Source organism: Chlamydotis macqueenii, chromosome 12 (genome assembly GCF_036417535.1).
Source record: "Chlamydotis macqueenii isolate bChlMac1 chromosome 12, bChlMac1.mat, whole genome shotgun sequence".
Taxonomy (NCBI): Eukaryota; Metazoa; Chordata; class Aves; order Otidiformes; family Otididae; genus Chlamydotis; species Chlamydotis macqueenii.
This window is the reverse complement of record NC_141567.1, coordinates 16,591,782-16,609,832: the sequence shown is the minus strand read 5'-3', so window position 1 is coordinate 16,609,832 and position 18,051 is coordinate 16,591,782. Positions and strand designations below refer to the sequence as shown.

The 18,051-nt window shown below is 53.7% G+C and overlaps 1 protein-coding gene across 2 annotated transcripts in view; it reads left to right on the top strand.

Annotated features, from left to right (window-relative positions):
- Window positions 1-18,051, top strand: part of SEMA7A (semaphorin 7A (JohnMiltonHagen blood group)) — a 31,636-nt gene that overhangs the window by 9,488 nt on the left and 4,097 nt on the right. For both annotated transcript variants that reach the window (XM_086757067.1, XM_010116024.2), the window contains exons 2-10: window positions 10,964-11,097; window positions 11,997-12,047; window positions 12,341-12,436; window positions 12,825-12,909; window positions 13,485-13,595; window positions 14,870-15,009; window positions 15,411-15,589; window positions 15,796-15,904; window positions 16,581-16,779. In XM_086757067.1, the coding sequence (XP_086613193.1) occupies window positions 12,030-12,047; window positions 12,341-12,436; window positions 12,825-12,909; window positions 13,485-13,595; window positions 14,870-15,009; window positions 15,411-15,589; window positions 15,796-15,904; window positions 16,581-16,779 (937 nt within the window). In that variant the 5' untranslated portion in view covers window positions 10,964-11,097; window positions 11,997-12,029. The remainder of the gene's footprint in view (window positions 1-10,963; window positions 11,098-11,996; window positions 12,048-12,340; window positions 12,437-12,824; window positions 12,910-13,484; window positions 13,596-14,869; window positions 15,010-15,410; window positions 15,590-15,795; window positions 15,905-16,580; window positions 16,780-18,051) is intronic.

Here is an 18,051-nt window from a genome sequence, read left to right as displayed (position 1 = left end):
GAGATGAGGCCAGACTCATACTGATTGGAAGTGGTGGCAAAATGAGAGATTGTGGTGCTAGCGCTAGCTTTTACTCCTCAGTGACAGCAGCACTCTTTTCTCAGGAGCCGCGGTCTCCATGAGTGTGTGAAACATCTTTGTAGGACAGTTTCACATGAAGCTCTCAGAGCATCATTTCCAGGAGAAAGCTTCTCACTTTCCCAGCAATGCTATTTTCTGCAGGCAGCTTATTTTCATAGGGTGAGTGATGCTGGTATCATGAAATGTTGGTTTAAAATATTGTTTGCTCTGCACAGATTGGAAAAGAAAAACAAACCAAACAAACCAAGCGAGTGAATCCCAACCGCCTCCTGTTGCAAGAGCGTGACACAAAAACAACAGGCATGGGGGAACTAATAAAAGTTGTGGCTGCTGCACTGAAATGCTCAGGGCTGGGAAAGAGAGCCAGATGCCAGTTGTACAGGCCTCAGACTGGTTCGTGGTCAAAATTGCAGTAAATTGGCCTAGGAAGGTTTTCTGGAGTTGATGCAGTCAGTCTCAGTGCCTTAAAGGAGGACAAACTAAATCTAAGCCTGAGTACTTGAGTGCAAACTAAATCTAAGTAGTGAGTACAAGATGCTTTTTAAAGCGGCTTGTATCCAGAAAAAGGACTGGAAGGTGAGGTAGAAGGAGGAAATTGCTTGTTTTGCAGCCGGCTCTCTCCTGTTGAGCTACATCCGATGGTGTGTTGCTATTCCTGGTTATTCCTAGAATAGGACTTGTTCCTCCTGTTGGGCACTCTTCTCTTTTCAATCCCAGCTCCACCCGGTGTAGTAGGCTGTATCTTAACTGCATCCGGTGTCTGGTGTAACAGGAATACTATGAGTGCCTCAGGAGCTGAGTGCGGAAGCATCTCCTCCCATATCTACTAATTCCAGAGCAGCTTAAGTCTGGAGCAACAGGCTTCGTGTAATAAACCCAATATTGCCTTTAATGACAGCTCTGGTTCTCTAGTGCTATAAATATCCAGTCCCCAATTCCGACCCTGTTGACTGCTGTCAGCATCCTCCTGCAGCGATGACTCCACATCTAATTACCCACTTGGCTGAAATTATTCTCCTTTATCAGGCATGCGTGGACTGGGAGGGAGAGAGCATCGCAAGTTTAAGGAGCTGTAGGAGTTTCCTTGGGGAATGTGTGGAAAGTCCTGGCCAGACACCTGCCCTTGGGCTGCTCACAACAACTCTGGCCATGACTTTTGCTCATGTCTTGGATAATGCAAGTTTTGGAAAGTCTGATCTGAGTGTCTGGTTTCAAATGACTGACTGTAGCGCGGTGGTTTGGCTTTCCAAGTCTGAGTAATGCGGCGCTGCAGCCAAAGATGGACGTGAGAAGAATGGGTATTGTGTGTTCTTTCTGGTGGGGGTCAAGCAGGCAGAAAGGGGGTGCTAGGAAGGTCTGCGTAGCCTTCCCTAGCGCAGACCCAGAAGGCTACAGGGCTGAGACCTAGCTGATACTCGTTACAGGGGTGGGAAGCCTACAGCAGCAGGTAGAAGGGCTGCAAAGAGCATGACAGGACCCTTCCCAATCTAGCGAGAAAGTCCCCTTGCTGCGTGCGTAATCTCATTTGTTTTCTGTAGGGAACTGAAACTTTGTCCTCGCTTCGGAGCCACAGATCTTTCTTCCCACCTTTAAACCTGGAAGCTCCATGGGGGACTGCACAGGTCCTCTTACCTGGTGTCCACCACCTCCTGGTTGGCCTCCCCTGGGCTGGGAGAAGAGGGCACGTGCCCGAGAAGGGTTTCTGCGCTGCCCTACCCAGCAGCAGGGAGGTAGGAGATGGCTGCCAATTAAGCGAAAAGGTAAAGCGGCTGTTTTGCTGGTGGATGCTCATAGAAGTGCTCGGGGCAATTTTTATTCTGGAAGGCTTTTCTAAGACAAATCAATCTCTGGAAATGGATCTTGCTGGTAGGAGGGGCAGCCGTGCTCTCCAGATAGCAGCTCTTCTGCTAAAAGGATCCTTTTGTTGTTCTGCCGTTGTTCCAGTGACCGTATAATAAAATACGATAATCACAGGCCAAAGTTCCCCAGCTTCCAGCAGGAACACGGCGCAGCTTGGGATTGTCATTACAGGGAACGGCTTTTGGAAAGTAACAAAACCTGGCTCTAAATTTAGCACCCGCAATCCGTAGGGTGTAGCCAGCGGCTCGGCTTTGGGGCTGGTAGGGAAAAATGTACCTGCTAGATGACAAGCCTGGCTACAAGCTGCACCTGAAATCAAAACTCTGGACTCGGGTTGCAGTGGCACAGGCTTCAGTGCTGCATAATTCTGGGGGGGTGAGCATGCAGGGGCGGGCAGGGGATATCAGTAATGTGTTAGCACGCCTAGGAAACACTGCCGTGCCTGTCATACAGTCATGTTGTGTTTAAAAAGGAGAAACCTGTCCTGGAGTGCAAAGCATTCTGGTTTGAGCCTTCAGAGGGCAAGCGGAGCCCTATCGTGCTGCCTGTGCTCACGAAGCCTCGCCTGATGGCAGAGCCTTTGAATTCAAGGCTTGTTCCTTCCCGGCTGCAGGTTAGGGGTCTCTTTTGTTGCTTGTGAGTCTGCGTTTGGGACTGCTGCTGGCTCTGGCAGGGGTTGGAGGCCCCTCGCAAAGGGGATATAGGCTGCATAGCTCTCAGAAGAGCTCTTGAGCAGGCATGCCCATGCCCAGCAGCTGGGTTACCAAACAGAGATTTTTTCTTTTTTTTTCCTCTTTCTTTCTACCCTTCCTCACCCCTGCGCTGAATACTGCTGCCAAGATGCTCCAGAGCTTACCAGAAATAGAGTGGAAATTGTTAATGCACCAGAATATTTGCCTTCTGTAATGTAACTCTAAAAAAGCATATTTGTCTAGTTAGAGTGTACTCCGCGAGCTTGAGTCTTTCCTCTGTGCTAGCGCAGCCCTCCCGGGCATTTGGATTGCGCGCAAGCTGAGAGCTTTTGTAGGATATATCCCCGATAATGTGGGCTGGATTGTTTCCTCTGCTCCAGAGCATTTTGCTATTGATGGCAGGGCTGTCTCGAGGGCAGCTGAGAGCAGCCGCACGAGCACCCCGTGATTGCAGGGTCTTCAGAAGCGGCTGGGGAAGAAGCCAAAGAAAAGGCAAGCAGCGTCGTTTGGTGGCAGCCGGGAATGTAGCTTGGCGGAGTGTGGAAAAGTCCCACTGTGGAGAGGATGTGGATGTTACCGTTATCTCCATGGCCTTGCTCTTCCCTTTGGAGGGGTACTCAGAGGGAGTCAGAAGCAGTCAGGGTGGGGTGTGAGAAAAGATAGCGTGAGGTTTCTTGGCAGATGATTAAATGCTTCTTGTCTTGAGGGAGAGACAGGATGAGAAATACCAAACAGATTAAGCCCGTTGCTCTAACTTGCTGTGAAGCTGATATGAGAAAAAGGAGTGAAATGTGTAAGGCAGTCAGGTCTGGGTTTGAGTAACGTGGGCTTCCCAGCTGTGTGTCTCCCCTCCGTGCTGTCACACCTCTTTCTTTTGGGTTTCCCGCAAGTGCACGGACCCCTTTGCAAGAATTCGGGTTTACACACCCCACTGATGCTCTCCAGTCTCCTGTGGTCACCTGTGTTGCCCAATGCTGGGCTCACTCATTCTCTGCATGAAGGACGATGGTCACAGATGGAAAACAAAAAGGAGAGCAGCACGCAGCCCAAGCCCTCGCTCTCAGCTGTGTTGCTTTCAGGAACCGAACTGCAATGTTTCCTACAGGATGGGGAGCATGGGAAAACTACGGTCAGGGCTTTTACCTGCTCCAGGCTGATGAGAAAGCACTTTGCTTTCCCTGGGAAACCGTTTTACTCTGTCCTTTCTGGGCACACACCTGCTGTTAGGATGCATCTGTGGGAGCATCTGGCTAAAGCAAAGGCAGTTGCTCTGACCTCGCAGCGTTGCTGCCCTGCCTGGCCAGCGCCCTTCCTTGCCTCAGTGGGACAGACTGTGTCAGTTACAAAATACGTAGGAGATGACTGATGGGCTTGTTTGATCTGCTTTCCAGACCCTGCCCTGTCCAGAGCTGCTGGTTGCAGCCAGTGACTGCAATTAAAAATGAATGTACCTGTGTTTCATCAGTGCTTTTCCTGCTTGTCCTGTGTGCTCAGGGCAGGGAGAGGAGAGATTTAAGCAGCGTGGCTGCCATGTAAGGCTCTTGGGGTGGGCACGGGCACGAGCTGCATGGTCACCCCGTGGCAGGGAGCTGCGAGGTCCCTAGGAAAGCACAGAGGGCTTTAAGGAACAGGAAACACGTGTGTCTGTGTCTAGTCCCACTTCAGCAAGAGACATTTTTAGCACTCTTTCTGGTTGCCTGGTTTCCAGTGCTGCGCCCCAGTCCTTTAGTCTGTAGCAGACTGGTACTGCAGATGAGTTTTGGAGAGTCCCTGCAAGCATCCTGAAAAGAAGGCAGGGGAGAGAGGAGACTGGGAGGGGAAGGCAGGCAGCACAAACCCCACCAGCTCGTGGCCATGCTCCCAGTCTGCTACACGTCATGTCAAGCTGAATAGGCAGGGCATGGGGAGGGAGTGAAAGGGGGACAAAGATGATATTTGGCCCTGGGACGACTCTGGAGGGAACTCTTAGTGGTCTGGGATTGAAATCTGTAAGGGACAGGGCTGTATTGGTTCTGCTCTTGTTATTCTGCTTTCTTTGAGGAATGACTGATGTTGCAGCATAAGTTGAACTGAAATGGCATGGCTCTGCCCTGCACAACCAGCAATGTTCCCTGAGAGGTGATCCTTCAGCCTCTGCTTCTCCAGCCCTGAGAGGTGGCTGTAAGGATGCCGGCTCCCAGAGGTGCAGCTAAATCCTTCAGCAGTGTATTGGTGACGTAAGCCAGGGGAGAGGAGAGTATGACGGGCCAGGGGTTTTTTTTGTGAGCAATGAGAAGGAAGTGGTTTCCTACACTGTGATCTTTTTGCCCCTTTCTGAGGAATCCCTCCCGCAAAAGCATCTGGTTTTCCAGGTGGTGGGTTGGCTGGTGGTGACCTTGCAGCTCACAGCCCTTCGATTACTCTGTGGCAGGTCAGAGAAAACCCCCTGAGTGTTTGAGATGACCCCTCCTGGGTCATCTCATCTAGAGACAAACTGTTCCTATAAAAAGCCCCATTGCTGCAGGATCTGCCAGGTCCCAGAAGCCCGTCAGACTGCTCGAGGCGTCCATCTCCTGGGAAGGGATGGCTGCCTGCTGAGCGGGGCTCTGGGGAGCACCTCCCTGGCCTGACTGATTTCCTTGTCACATTGCTCCCTTTGGGCAAAGTCACAAGGGAAGGAAAACCTAGCTGCTTGGTGAGCACAGAAGCTTCCCAGAGGCATGCTTCCTCCTTCTGAAATGTCTCAACTTGGGAATTTATAGATCATCTAAAAAAAAAAAAAAGGCAGCTTGGCTTCTTGCTGGCATCCGTGGTAGAGCTGGGAAGACAGACGGCGCGTGGATCTTGGATGAGAGCAGTGTGGCTCAGTCTAGTCCTTCTCCCAGGGATGGAGGGGGGACCCATGGCAGCTCTGTGGAGTGTCCCCATCCCTCTGGGGTGGGTGCTGTGACTTCCCATGCTCCCCTCAGGGGGACCTTCTGCTGGTGGGGCTCCTGGGGCTGGTATCTGGCCAGGCAGGGGGGAAATCTGGGGAGTTGTTCTTCCCATTTTGCTTGGGGGAGTGGTGACACTGAAGGGGCACTGTGGAGTGATGTCAGAGCTGGGACCGGGAGTCTTGACTCCAAAGTGGTGACTGGGGCCGTGGACCTGAATCACACTCCTGCCTATTAAAGGAAAGCAGTCCATCTGCCCGTGCTGGGCTGCTTGTCATGCATCCTGCCTGCGTGCGCTGAGGAAGCGGGAGTGGAAGATGTCATTGAGTCGAGACGGCTCTCGTGTTCCCAAAAGCGAGGTAGTATGCAGGGGCCCTGACTCACAGCCGAGCCCACATTGCTGGAGGATGAGGGCTCCCAGCACAGGTGTAGGAGACAAGACCCAGGAAACCTCCCGGCATTACTGGTCTGTGATTCAGTGTTGAGAAGGCAGCTCTTCCTTCTGCCGTCAGAGCCAATCCCAGTTGGATTGCAGCAGGGATGTACTGCTATCAAGGTCGTAATCTGTTCAATCTGCTGGAAAAGGAAGGAAGCAGTATAATCTGGGAAATCAGAAATTGTTTGGAAAAGGAGGGAACCGGGAAAGGACCTGACCAGTGCCGTGATTCAGGCTGTCAGACCTGCAGGCAGCAGAGCGAGTGGCAGTGTCATCAGCATGGTGCTGGGGAGGGTAGGACGCCTAACGGCGATGACTGACAGTCTTGTAACGTGTTATGGCGAGAAGAGTTCCCGGGGCTGCCGGGTGGATTGCATGGGCGTCGGGGTGCGTGGCAGCGACAGGGGCTTGGCTGCCTTCACCGCGGTGGCGAGCTTCAGTGCTGCACCAGTTTAAATCCCGTTTTGCCATTTAGCAGTCCTGGTGAGTGGCCCAGCCCCATGTCCCCATCCTACGGCAGCAGGAGAATTTGGGAGAACACAAGCAGCTTAGCTAAAAGAATTTCCTCCGCTCAGGGCAGCACAGGCCCTGTGGTGTGGAGGCGGGTAATGCTGGGGAGCAGCTAGATCCCATACCCTGCCTAGTTTCCCTTCTTCATATTCCAAGTGGCGTCTCACTTAACAAGGGTTTTATGAGGAGTAAGTACAGGATCTGCCTCTTGTCTGCATCAGCACTCTCCTGAGAACAGCAGGTTCTTCTCTCATCCTCCTTCCATTTTTATTTTTCCCAAGCTTTACTTCAGTTCCTTATTTTAAAACGCTGGCACTAGAGCAGATTGGAACCATCACCTCCATTTTAGGGAGACACAGTCCTCCCCCAGCATCAGCAAGTCGGAGACCCACAAAGGCTTGCCCGCTGCCGGTGCTGGGAGCTGTTCAAGCTGGTGACTAAGCCGAGCGTCTGGGATGATGGAGCCAACTGCCAGACTGGGGAGCGGTGGAGTGTGGAGGGAAGAAGGACCGCCGTAGCTGAGTCAGCCCTTCAGCCAAGATGAGAGATGGGTTGTTGAGTTTGCCTGCAACGAGGCTGCGCGCCCACGCTGCTTCTTTAGTTGGAGATCTGTTCTAGGGGTGGGCGGCACGCTCCCTCCCTGCACAAAACTCTGGGATGCTCTGGGAATCAGACCTCACCATGGTGCTGGGGAGGGCCAGGCTCTGCCCAGGCTCTTGGTGCCTTTCTGGAGGGGGCTCCTGGACCCAAAAGGAGCCAGAGAGCCCTTCAATGTGTCCTTAAAGCTGGATTTGCCCAAGCTTTGTCTAGGGAGGTAGGCAGGCTGGTTTCACCGTATCAGATGGGGAAGCAAGATTGCTCCATCTCTCCATTACTCTGTGTGTTTAGGACTGGCCTCCCTGCCCTCATCTCATCCACAGCATCTCCCTCTTCCTTTTCTTCCTCCTCCGTTACCTCACCCTGCAGGCATCCTTCTGAGATGCACCGAGCTCCCTCCTTCTCCCTCATTTAATATTCTTCTTCTTCTTCAATCTGGTGTGGTGCTCCCCATCTCGCCCGCAGAGCACAAAGCCGCTCTTTCTCCCATTCATTGCGCCGGACCAGGGTTAGCATTTCAATTGACAATCGTGCCATTGATTTGCGCTCTGACGGTGGGGTTTGCAGTAAATGCCAGGCAAAGGGACGACGGGGTTAGCGAGGCTCTGGCAATGAGCCCAATGTCTTCTGAAGCTCCGGACTCGATTTTGGAGGGAGAGTGGCGGCAGGGTCATGCTTTCTCCCCTTCCAGGGGGGCAAGCCTTTCTTTGCAGTGTCAAAAGCAGCTTTGGGCTTGCTAGGAGAGACATGTCCCCTTCCTTGGGGACATGGTGTGGGCCATTAGATGCCCTCTCCCTTCTCATCACTGGTTCTTGAAGCCATTTATACCCCAGGCCCCCAGTCTGGGGTGCAGGGTTGCTCCCCCTGATCCTGCCAGAAGAAAAGAAGAGGTGAAGGGGATCAAACCGCCTGCCTAAGCCAAGCTGTTTAAGGCAGAGCAGGGACTGAAGGCCAGCTTTGCAGATCAGGCAGAGGGCTTACGCAGAGGGACCCCAGCGCTCGCTGACGGAAACACCTTTAAAAGGCTGCCTTCCAGATCAAGTTAAATCAGTGCTGGAGCTGCAAACACACTTCAGAGCTCTGGCTAGCAGAGCTGTTTACTCTCAGCTTGGTGATTCAGTGCAGTCCCTGGGGAGCAGTAGGATAAATAATACGTTGGCGCCAACCAAATTATTGTTTTGGGCTTTTTTTTTTCTTGTTGTTTCTGGCTGTTTGGAGGGAAGTGTGTCCTTGCAGGTTGTCATGGCTCTCGGAGCTGAGCCATGAAAGAGGCAGTCCTGTGAAAAAGCCTCAAAACGAAACCAAAGGGAGCAGGAGCTCGCAGGGCTGAAGTGTGTGACGGGGTGAGGTGGAGGAGGAAGAGTGGGGAACGGCTGCAGGTGTATATTTTCCTAGATTAGCAGCAAATTTAGGGGCTGGGCTGGAGGTTTGAAAACGAGCAAAGTTTGCTGAAATCCATCCAGACCTGCCTGCGGCGGGTTGGTGATGGGTTGTGCTGGCAGTGGTAGCTGGATGGGGGAGAAGGGGGCTGTGCGCGTGGGGCTCCTGTGTGCGTGGGCTGTTGCCTGCCTGCTCTGCAGGTTGGGTCAAGAGGGAGATCTGAGGACTGCTGGGAAGGGGGTGGTGAAAAGGGGATTAGTTCTCTCCAGCAGATATAGACTGAGTCTGAGGTGCCTGGGCTAGCTAGCACGCCTGGCTTGCATCCCACTTGTAGGGCCGCTTAGGAAAATGAGTTGCACAGTCACTCCGAAAGGACTCAATGCCAGCTTCTCCAGCAGGCAAAGCACATGCTCAGGAGTTTCTCAGAGTCCTTAGACAGAGGAGAGATGATAGACCTGGGGAGGGAGCAGGGAGCGGGCAGGGACTGCCACCCAGCCTAGCTGTGGGGTCCCAATGCCGAATCTCCCCCACCCTGCTGCCATGCAGCCCCCCGGCCTCGGGAAGGACAGCCGGAGGCATAGTGTTAGTGAGAAGCTGCGGGCTGGCGGACAGGGGTGGATCCTGTCCCCTGGCACGCCTCCACCCTCTCTCTCTGCGACCGAGGTGCCCTTGCAAAAGAGCGGCCCGCGGGCCTGGCAGTTTACCATCGCCAGGCAGTGGCTGCCAGCAGCCCCCCGTTAGCCAAGCTGGTGATGGGAAAGCCTTGCTGCCTGGGTGCCATTTAACCCCGCGGGGATTAGAGACCCTGAGGAAGTGCAATCAGTGTAGTAAAGTGGAGAAAAAAGCTACAAATCAAGCAGACATTTGGTAACCCCAGTGACCTCTAATAAGTCTTTTTTACTTTTGGCTCTACGGAGGCTTGGCGGGACCCCTGTGCAACATGCTCGGGGCAGAGGGGGGAGTGCTGGACTGTGCAAAGATTGTCCTTTGCCTGTCCTGCCAAGTGCCTCTATAAATAGGGGGACACGTGCCACTGATTAATTGCCTGTCTGCGCAGGCAGCCAGCTCCTAAGGCAGACGTGGCCTTTGTCTGTCTGCTGGGAGCAGCGGCGCTTGCCCGGAGAGAGGCCCTCTCTTCTTTGCAAAAGACAGCGAGATGGAAACAGAGTGCCCTGTCATGCGAAGCGGAGGTCAGTCGTGATCGAGACTTTTCCCCTCAGAGAAGCGATCCCTCTTGTGTTATTGTGGCAAACTGTGGCAGGGGACAGGGTAGCCTACGGCAGCGCACATGTGCCACGTGCGTTGCACCCTGACGTGGAGCTGGGCACTGGTGTGGCTGCTGAAAGCTGCCCAGATGTGTCTGCAACGTCCCAGGGGGGTGCAGGACCAGCAGATCGCATCGAGGGACAGCAAAAGCCCCAGGGGAGGAGTCTCTCAACAGCTCTGGTGCAGGGCCAGCCTCCCACACGTGAGCTGGCAACGCAGAGGGGAAGGGAGGATGTTTTTAGGAAAGAGGAGAGCTGGAAAAGCCACAAGGTGAAAGAGGAAGGAAAGACAGGAGGACAGGCAGTTCTTCCTCCCAGCTGGGCCTGCAGCATCTACAGCAACCAGTTGTGACATGTGTCCTAGGTCTTGCAGCTCACTTCTTGCTCACGTCTGGGGCGTGGAGCCCATGAGTTGCAGCTTATGTGCACCCTTCTGTCACATGTGGGCTCTGGCCTGGGGGCTCCAAACCCTGTCCATCCCTCCTGGCCCTTGGAGGGAGGATGCTGGCAGCGCAGCTGAAGGCTGGTGGGGCGAGGTGTGATGCTGGGCTGTGCCTGTTGGGAAATGGTCTACCCCATGGGTACGGGGAGCTTGACCCCCAGCTGCAAGTCAGCACGGCAGTTCCTCTCCCATTCAGCCGGGTAAGAACTTACAGCTCCAGTTAAGCATGTGTGAGGTCCCAAAGCAGGGCACAAAAAGCTGCAGGCATGTCAAGAGCAAGAGGGTGCAGGAGCCAAATCTACGAGGCAGTTGCCTGGAGTGGTTGGCCGAGAGAGGGGAGGGAGCCCTTCATCTCAAAGCTGGGAGGCAGGAGGCACTGGGCCATTAGGGCAGCTGGGAAAGCAGCACTCACCTGGCTGCTGCAGAGCCAGTCCTAAGTCACTTTGAGCTTCTGCTCTCCTAGGAGAGCTCCTGCATCAAAATTTCCCTTCCTCCTCTTCCTCCATCACCAGACTTTCAGGGGCCAGGCAAGGCTGCTCTGTTATGTAGCTTTCCTGTCCCCTCGGGCCAAGGGGACAGTAGCTCAGCTCTGAGCCTGGGAGCTGCCTTTCCCTGCCTGCATGGCGCTGGGCCAGCCATCCCAGAGGGCCCCCAGCCCCATGTCCTTGTTGTTCTCATCAGTCGCACAGAGGACACCAAGAGGGAGCTATCAGCCTGAGCTGGCTGCGGGTGCTCTCCGCAGTCAGCTGTGGTTCCCCTGACGAGTGTCTCCGCTGTGCTGTTCCTAGGTGCAAAGGAGTATGCATTTCCCAGGAGGGAGAAGTACCCGGTCTTCTATCATAAAGAAAACAGTTCGGCCATCTACATCGGGGGAGAGGGGAGGCTTTATTACTACGACTTTGCAACCGATGAGAGCTACACGGTAAGGATGCTCTGCTAACAAGTTTGGCCCTGGAGCCCCGTAAGACAGTGTCCAGCATCCGTCTCACAGCCCAAATGCTTGATACCTTACTCAGTGTTTTTACCAGCGGTGACGTCAGGCTTGGAAGGGTCTGGTCTCTGCCCAGCCTGCCCCATCCATCCGGGAACCACAACGCCGCTATGATCAATGGCTGCAGCAAGGCGGATGTTGCCTACACTAGCCGTGGGTGGATTCTTCCCAGGCTGTGATCCTCCCAAGGTCTTCACTGCCCCAGGGGGAAGATTTTTCCAGTGAGGGACCCTTTCTTTAGCGTGAGAAGGGATGCTCAGGCTCATGTCACTGGGGAGAAGCTATGTTCCTATCCCTTTCTATTGTCGGAGCCCAGGCTGCTTTTCCTCGAAAGCAGGATGTTCTGGATCAGTTGGACACTGAGTCAGTGTAACAGGAAGACCCCCCAGTTGGTTTTCTCGTGACCCCTTCTTGTCCTTCTCAGACAAGTCGATTGCTGAAGTTTGGGCCCAGAAACTTCCCTTCTTGTTCCCAGGAACAGCATGGTTCATGTGTCCCAACCCTCAAACACCACCACCTGCTATTGAACACCCACTCCCCACAACAACAGATCTTCTTCCAAAATCCTTTGGAGAGCAGCCCAGGCTGGCTGCCAGCCATACCTACCACTTTTTCCCTGGATCCTCACCTCTCCCAATCACCCTGAGGGTCTGAGAGATCCAGCCTTGCTACCCCAAGGGCTGCGTTGCAGTGTTTAATGGCCTTCTCACCAACATGCTTGCTTCCCTTCTTGCTAAGAGGGTGAGTAGTGTGGGGTGCATGGGGCTGAGCCCACACTAGTTGGCTTTTAGAGGGAAGGGACTAAGGCATATCTCTCTCTTTTATTCTAGGAAGACTTCCCAGTGAAAAATGAAGGACAGTGCATGATGCCTGGGAGTTCGGTACGTCCTACCTGTGGTGGAGCTGGATGGGTGAGGGTTGGAGGACTTGGGTTGAAAGACTGCTGGGGAAGGAGCTGTGTATGCTCCTCACATACTCTCTCTGGGTGAAGACCTCCAGTGCCTGTGGAGCAGGAGGTTAGATGAGATTATAATGGTTTCCTCCTCTGGTTTTAAGACCCATGGAAAAGCTGGGAAGCCATATAGCATTATGCTTCGGAGTGCTGTGGGCTTGGAGCTGTGGGGCTGCACTCTGCCATTCACAGCTGCTCATGGTGCTTTGCTTTTTCTTGCAGGAGGACAATAAAAATTACCTCACGTTAGTGGAGAAGTATGGAGACGGGATGTTAGTGTGTGGGACCAGTGCCTGCGCTCCCACCTGCTGGAACTTGGTATGTTGTGGCCACCTGTAGTGGCACCAGAGCAAAGCACTTGCTCTTTTGTTTCATCCGTCTGTAAAGTGGTGCCCTGATCCTCCCTCCTTCTTAGAGTGCTCTGAAATGCCCAAATGTCAGCTCCCTCAGCGAGCTTATCGTGACAACGTGGGACAGCCCACATGAGCAGAGGTCCGCACCTGCCACCTCTGTGCTCACTTGTCACAGCCCCCCTTTCCTCACCTCCTGCCTGCAGCAGGGGCTCTGCCTGGCCCATACGAAGATGGGCCATGTCCTTCCCTCGTTTGGGCTGTACCAGCCAAGGAGAGCTGCTTTCCTCCTGTCCCAGCGGTGGATGTGGACACCTGGCTCCTCTGTACTTATCACACATTTCTGTCCCTCCTAGGTGCAGAGGAAGGAGAGAACTTCGTGGGATGGGAGAGGTATTGCTCCTTTCACCCCTGACTCGAATACCCTTGTCGTTGTTGATGGTAAGTCTGAACGCTCGTGTGTCTTCAGTCCTGGTGTCATGCAGGAAGGTTGGGCTCTCCGTGGCGAAAATGAGCTCCTGGGTACCTTGAGAGTGCTCCAAGGGCTTTGTCGCTCTGCTCTAGCTGGTGATTTGCCTCGGTGCTGCTTCCTTTTGCCTCATCGAAAGGCACATCTTTCTAGGACAGTGCATGGCACAAGGTTCTTTATTCCTGTCTGGGGCATGGGGGTTGAGTCTCTGTACAGGAGGGTAGAGTGCAATGGAAACACCAGGAAAGAAGGGTCTTGCGGTAACTCCGCTGTTCTGGACCTGGCAAAGGGAGAGATGAGGCACCCTTCCAGAGGCGGTGCGAGAATTTGTCCCTGCCACTCTTTAATGAAAAGGACTGGGGGAGTCCTGCCACGCCTGCTCAGTCCTAGGCAAGGCTAGGCAGTGAGGACTGGGTTTCTTTACCTGTATCCACCATCTCTGTGAGCCCATGTGCCCAGAGAATTCTTGGCTCTTTGTTTTCTTCTCACAAACCCTTCTGCCCCCTCCAGAAACAGCCTGCTGCAAATGAGCCTTCCTATCCCACAGGTCATGACATCTACTCCACCATCAAGAAGAGCCAACAGAATGGCAAGATACCCCGTTTCCGTCGAGTGAGAGGCGGTGGAGAGCTCTACACAAGCGACACAGTGATGCAGAGTAAGTATGGCAGAGATTCTGAAGGCATGGGACCCACCGGGCAGATAAGTTGGACTCTTTGTCAGCCCACAGCTGTGGGCCATAAGTACACAGCACAGCCTTGAGGGGTACATCCCCTCTGCCCAGCTGGGATGTAGCTCCAGAGCTTCTTGTTTGGGTTCAGCCGCCCCTAGAGCTGTGGAGAGGGCTGATCTGTCCCCATCCACAATGCCAGACCCAGCGGCTCCCTCCAGCTCTCTTATTGCCAGCTGGGGGAATTTCACCTCTTTGCTTCTGCGAACAGCTGACAAGTGAGTTCCTCTTGCTCAGGGTGAGGAGATGGGGAAATGGAGAGAAATGGGCAGCAAGTTCCTGGTCAGATGCTAGAACAAAATATGGTTGTGTAAAGGTGCCCATCAGCTGCCGTGCGGTAGTGGAAACAGGAAGAACAACTTCCACTCTGGGCAGTGATTCTTTCCAAATCCCCAGCCAAAGTGGGACCTTGAGGAAGGAACATATTGGGCTGTGCATGGGGCAAGGCGGGGAGTAAAGAGAAGAGACGCTCCTCAATTTCCGTGTTGCCTTCCCTCAAGCCTCTTCAGTGACACTGAGAAATGGGAGATTACTGAACCCCTGGCCAAAGGAAAAAAAAACAAATCAAAATAACATGAGGGCAAAACAGAACTGGTGCATGCAGGGCAATGGAGGGGGCAACCAAGGCATCAGCAAACAAAACTGATACTCTCAGAGCCACGAGGCTGATCCCTGCCATGGGGATGCCAGCTAACAATGCTCTGAGGGACCCTGCTGCTGCTGGGGATGCCCTTGATGGCGGTGGTGTATTAATAGGAAGAGCATCATTGGGTTTTCCACAGCAAACACAAACAACTGCGTAGCTTGCTCCCACGAGGGAACCTTCCTCTATGATAATAGCTCTGCTGCACGAGAAGGGAGAATGGATTTCCTTTGCTGCTAGGCAGCCGAGGCTTCACCGAGCTCTGGGGGCTTGGCTTTCAAGGGAGTGGGTTCATGGAGCTCGGCAGGAGGGAGAGGAAGGGGAAGCACCTGGGAAGGCAGCATGTGGAGAGCAGTTGTTAGTGCGATGCACCAGTCAGGTGTAGAGGATGGGCCTGTCCTATCCTTTGCCTGGAGCACAGATGGCGTTTGCATTTCTTCGTCTTGCGTGAGGGTGAGTGGTTAGCTGCAGAGCACGCTGGTTTGGTCCCCACTGGTGGCTTTTCAGATGAAACGTGTGTTTGGGCCAAAGTTTTCTGATGACTCACTTCCCTTTTCAGACCCTCAGTTTGTCAAAGCCACCACATTAAAGCACGAAGAGCCTCACCAGGACAAGATTTACTACTTCTTTCGTGAAGACAACCCAGATAAGAGTCCCGAGGCCCCTAGAAACATCTCCCGAGTGGCCCAGCTGTGTAAGGTACCACGGGAACAGTGTATGGTGGCGAGGCAAGAGTGTTTCAGGGGTGGTAAATGGACGTGGCAGCCCACCTGGTGTTATCTGTGCATGATTTGGCCCCTCTGGCTCAATTTTCTCCTCTGCCACAGAGTTCGTGTGGAGTACAGCCGTGTCCTTTGGCTTCCCATCTTCTGGCTCCCATCTTGCTTGTAGGGGAGAGAAAACCCTGTTCTGTCTCACAGGGATGTTAGAGATGATTGTTGCAGTGACCAGCATCAAATATACCTCTGGAGCATCTCGCAGTTATCCATCCAGGATAACTGGACTTTGGACTTTGTGTTCTTTGTGTGTTCTTTGTGTGAACTTTGGACTTTGTGTTCTTCTCTGCCAAACCCTGACTCCGTGCTTTCCCTCTCCTCTAGGAAGATAAAGGGGGAACCAGTTCGCTCTCTGCTTCCAAGTGGACCACCTTCCTGAAGGCTACCTTGATTTGTGTCGACCCAGTCACCAAGGGCAACTTCAACTGGTTGCAAGACGTCTTCTTTGTCCCTGCGAGTAACTGGCGGCACTCCAAAGTCTACGGGCTCTTCACAAACACCTGGTGAGGGTCTTTGCGAAATGGAGGGATGTCCTGTCTCATGGGCCAAATCTTTTTCTTTCAGCTCTTTAGTCTCTCTGGCAGGTACGTGGATGGAAAACAGCCAGAGCAGACACGGTCAGCGAAGACATGATGCACACAGCCATGCCCCAGCCATAGGAGCGATGACCAGTGTCTCCCTGACCCTCTCTTTGTCTTGTTGCCTGCAGGGGAAGCTCTGCTGTTTGCGTCTATTCCTTTGGGGACATTGACAACGTGTTTCGGACATCCAAACTCAAAGGCTATAATGGTCCCAACCCAGAGATCAAGCCTGGGCAGGTGAGTGAGTGATAGTAGATGCCCACATGAAGTGGAGAGGCCAGGAGAGCTGGTCCCTGCTCTGCCATGGCAGTTGTCAGAGCAGCTGGGGCAAGTGAGGGGACAGTCCCACCACTGAGCAGCCAGGTGAGAGCTGGGGCAGTGAGGAAGGTTGTAGGCACTGTGGGAAGGATTTGAGCTGTTTTGCTAGAAACAAAAGGAAGCTGGGTGAGATCCAACATGCTCATAGAAACCAAGAGGAAATAGGCTCTTAGGTTGCTCAGCAAACAGATCTGTGAGTTCTCTTGAGTGAAGCTGAAGGACAGTGTCTCGCCCTGTGTTTGCTAACCCCGCAGGGTTCACCAAGCCAACCTGCAGCTCAGCCCTGCGGTTACAGGTGCACCCTTGACCTGGCAGCAAACAGTGGAGTTGGGGGGAGGCTCCCCTAAGCCTCTGGGGAGGTGACAGCACATGAGTCTCCTAAACTGCTAATTCTGCAGGGGAGATTGCTGGTAGGACCTGGCACGAGCACAGTCACAGCAGCCCCAGGGCTTGTGTTTACCCCCAGGGCAGGCTTGTGTGCCCTCCTCTGGGCTGAGGCATCAGTGCTGTGCCCTGCCTTGCTCTCCTGCCCTCAAGCCTTGTCCTCAGGGACCTGTCTGACTCTGACAGTGGCTTTTGTCTCGTCTTGCTGCAGTGTGTTTCCTCTGGACTTCACACCCCAAGCGAGACCTTCAAGATAGCCGACAGCTACCCAGAGGTGGAGGACCGGGTGGAGCCCCTCTCCCCCACCAAGAGCCCCTTATTCCACAACAAGCACCGCTACCAGAAGATCGGGGTGCATGAGGTCTCTGCGAGTGACGGACGCCACTACAATGTGCTTTATCTGGCAACAGGTACTGGAAACCATTCCCTTTGGAGTTCCGTGGAGCTTACTTTCCCCTCAAGGGCAGGGAACCCAAGAGAAGCAGACAGGACTCCTAATGCAGAGCAAAGCAAGGGGCTGTGTTCCCAGCTTGGCATATGTTTGTCAAGCAGAAAAGAACTGCCAAGTCCCAGTACAACTAAATACATCCAGTTTGGCTGCATGGGCAAAGACAAGCTGAAAGCAGAGTCCCAGCACGTGGGATTTACCCATCTGGGCTGCTGCAGCCTGTGGTAGGTCTCAGGCCAAGTGTTTTTAGGGCAAGGGAGGGGTAGCACAGCTCTGCTCAGGTGCAGCTTTACACTGTCAAGCAGAAATCCTTTACACAGGGACCCACTCTGTCATCTCCTGTCCCTGCTTGCTCTAGTGCAGCAGTGCGGACTTCCTGTGAGACCGGCACCTCTGGCTGGAGACACAGCTCTCTGATCACAGCTGCCAGTGGTGCTGAGGCAGCCAGAGGTGCTGTGAAGCGGGGCCAAGGCAATTCAGCTGTAGGTGAACAGGATGGAGAGCAAAAAATTGGCGGGCTCAGTCAGGCAGCTGCCTGGGTTCCTGTGCAGTGCAGCTACTCGATGCCCAGCAGGTGGAAAGATCCCTAACTCAGCGCTTCCCTCTCTGGCCTGCCTACCTCCCCGGCCCACTCCCTACAGCTCTGCTCCTCCGTTCTTCTGCACTGTGCTGGGATTTGTTCACTGGCACTTGTGGAAGGACTTTCTGAGGCTTTTCTTTCCTAATCTGTGATTAAAAAAATGCAGACAGCTCTCAGTAGGTGGCCTGGGTTGGATTAGGGCCCACGCATGCTCATCTTGTCATCTTGCTGAAAGCCTTCGCTTAAATGCAGCTAACACCTTGCGTAGTCCCATCGGGGAGCTTGGCCCTGCAGGGCTTGGCAGGGCAGCTCCCCACCCACCTGGGGGGTCCTAATCCCTGCCTGACCTGGGGTCATGTTTTTCACCTCCCCCTGGTTGATGGTGGAGAAGGGAGTGACTGTTTGGGAAGAGGAAACTGTGCAAGTACTAAAAGAGGGTAAACGATGAGGATTCCTGAGTCCTGTTCCCTTAGGATCTGCCTTTCCACCCCTTCACCAAACTGACTCATTTTCTTAAATCACCAGTTTGGAGTTATTTAACTGGGGAGGGCCGTCAGTCTAATTAGAAAAGCAGAAAGGAAAAACACCAAGTTTCAGCCTCAGGCGAGCGGTGAGATGAGGCTCACGCAAGAACAGGCTGGTGATCAAAGCAGA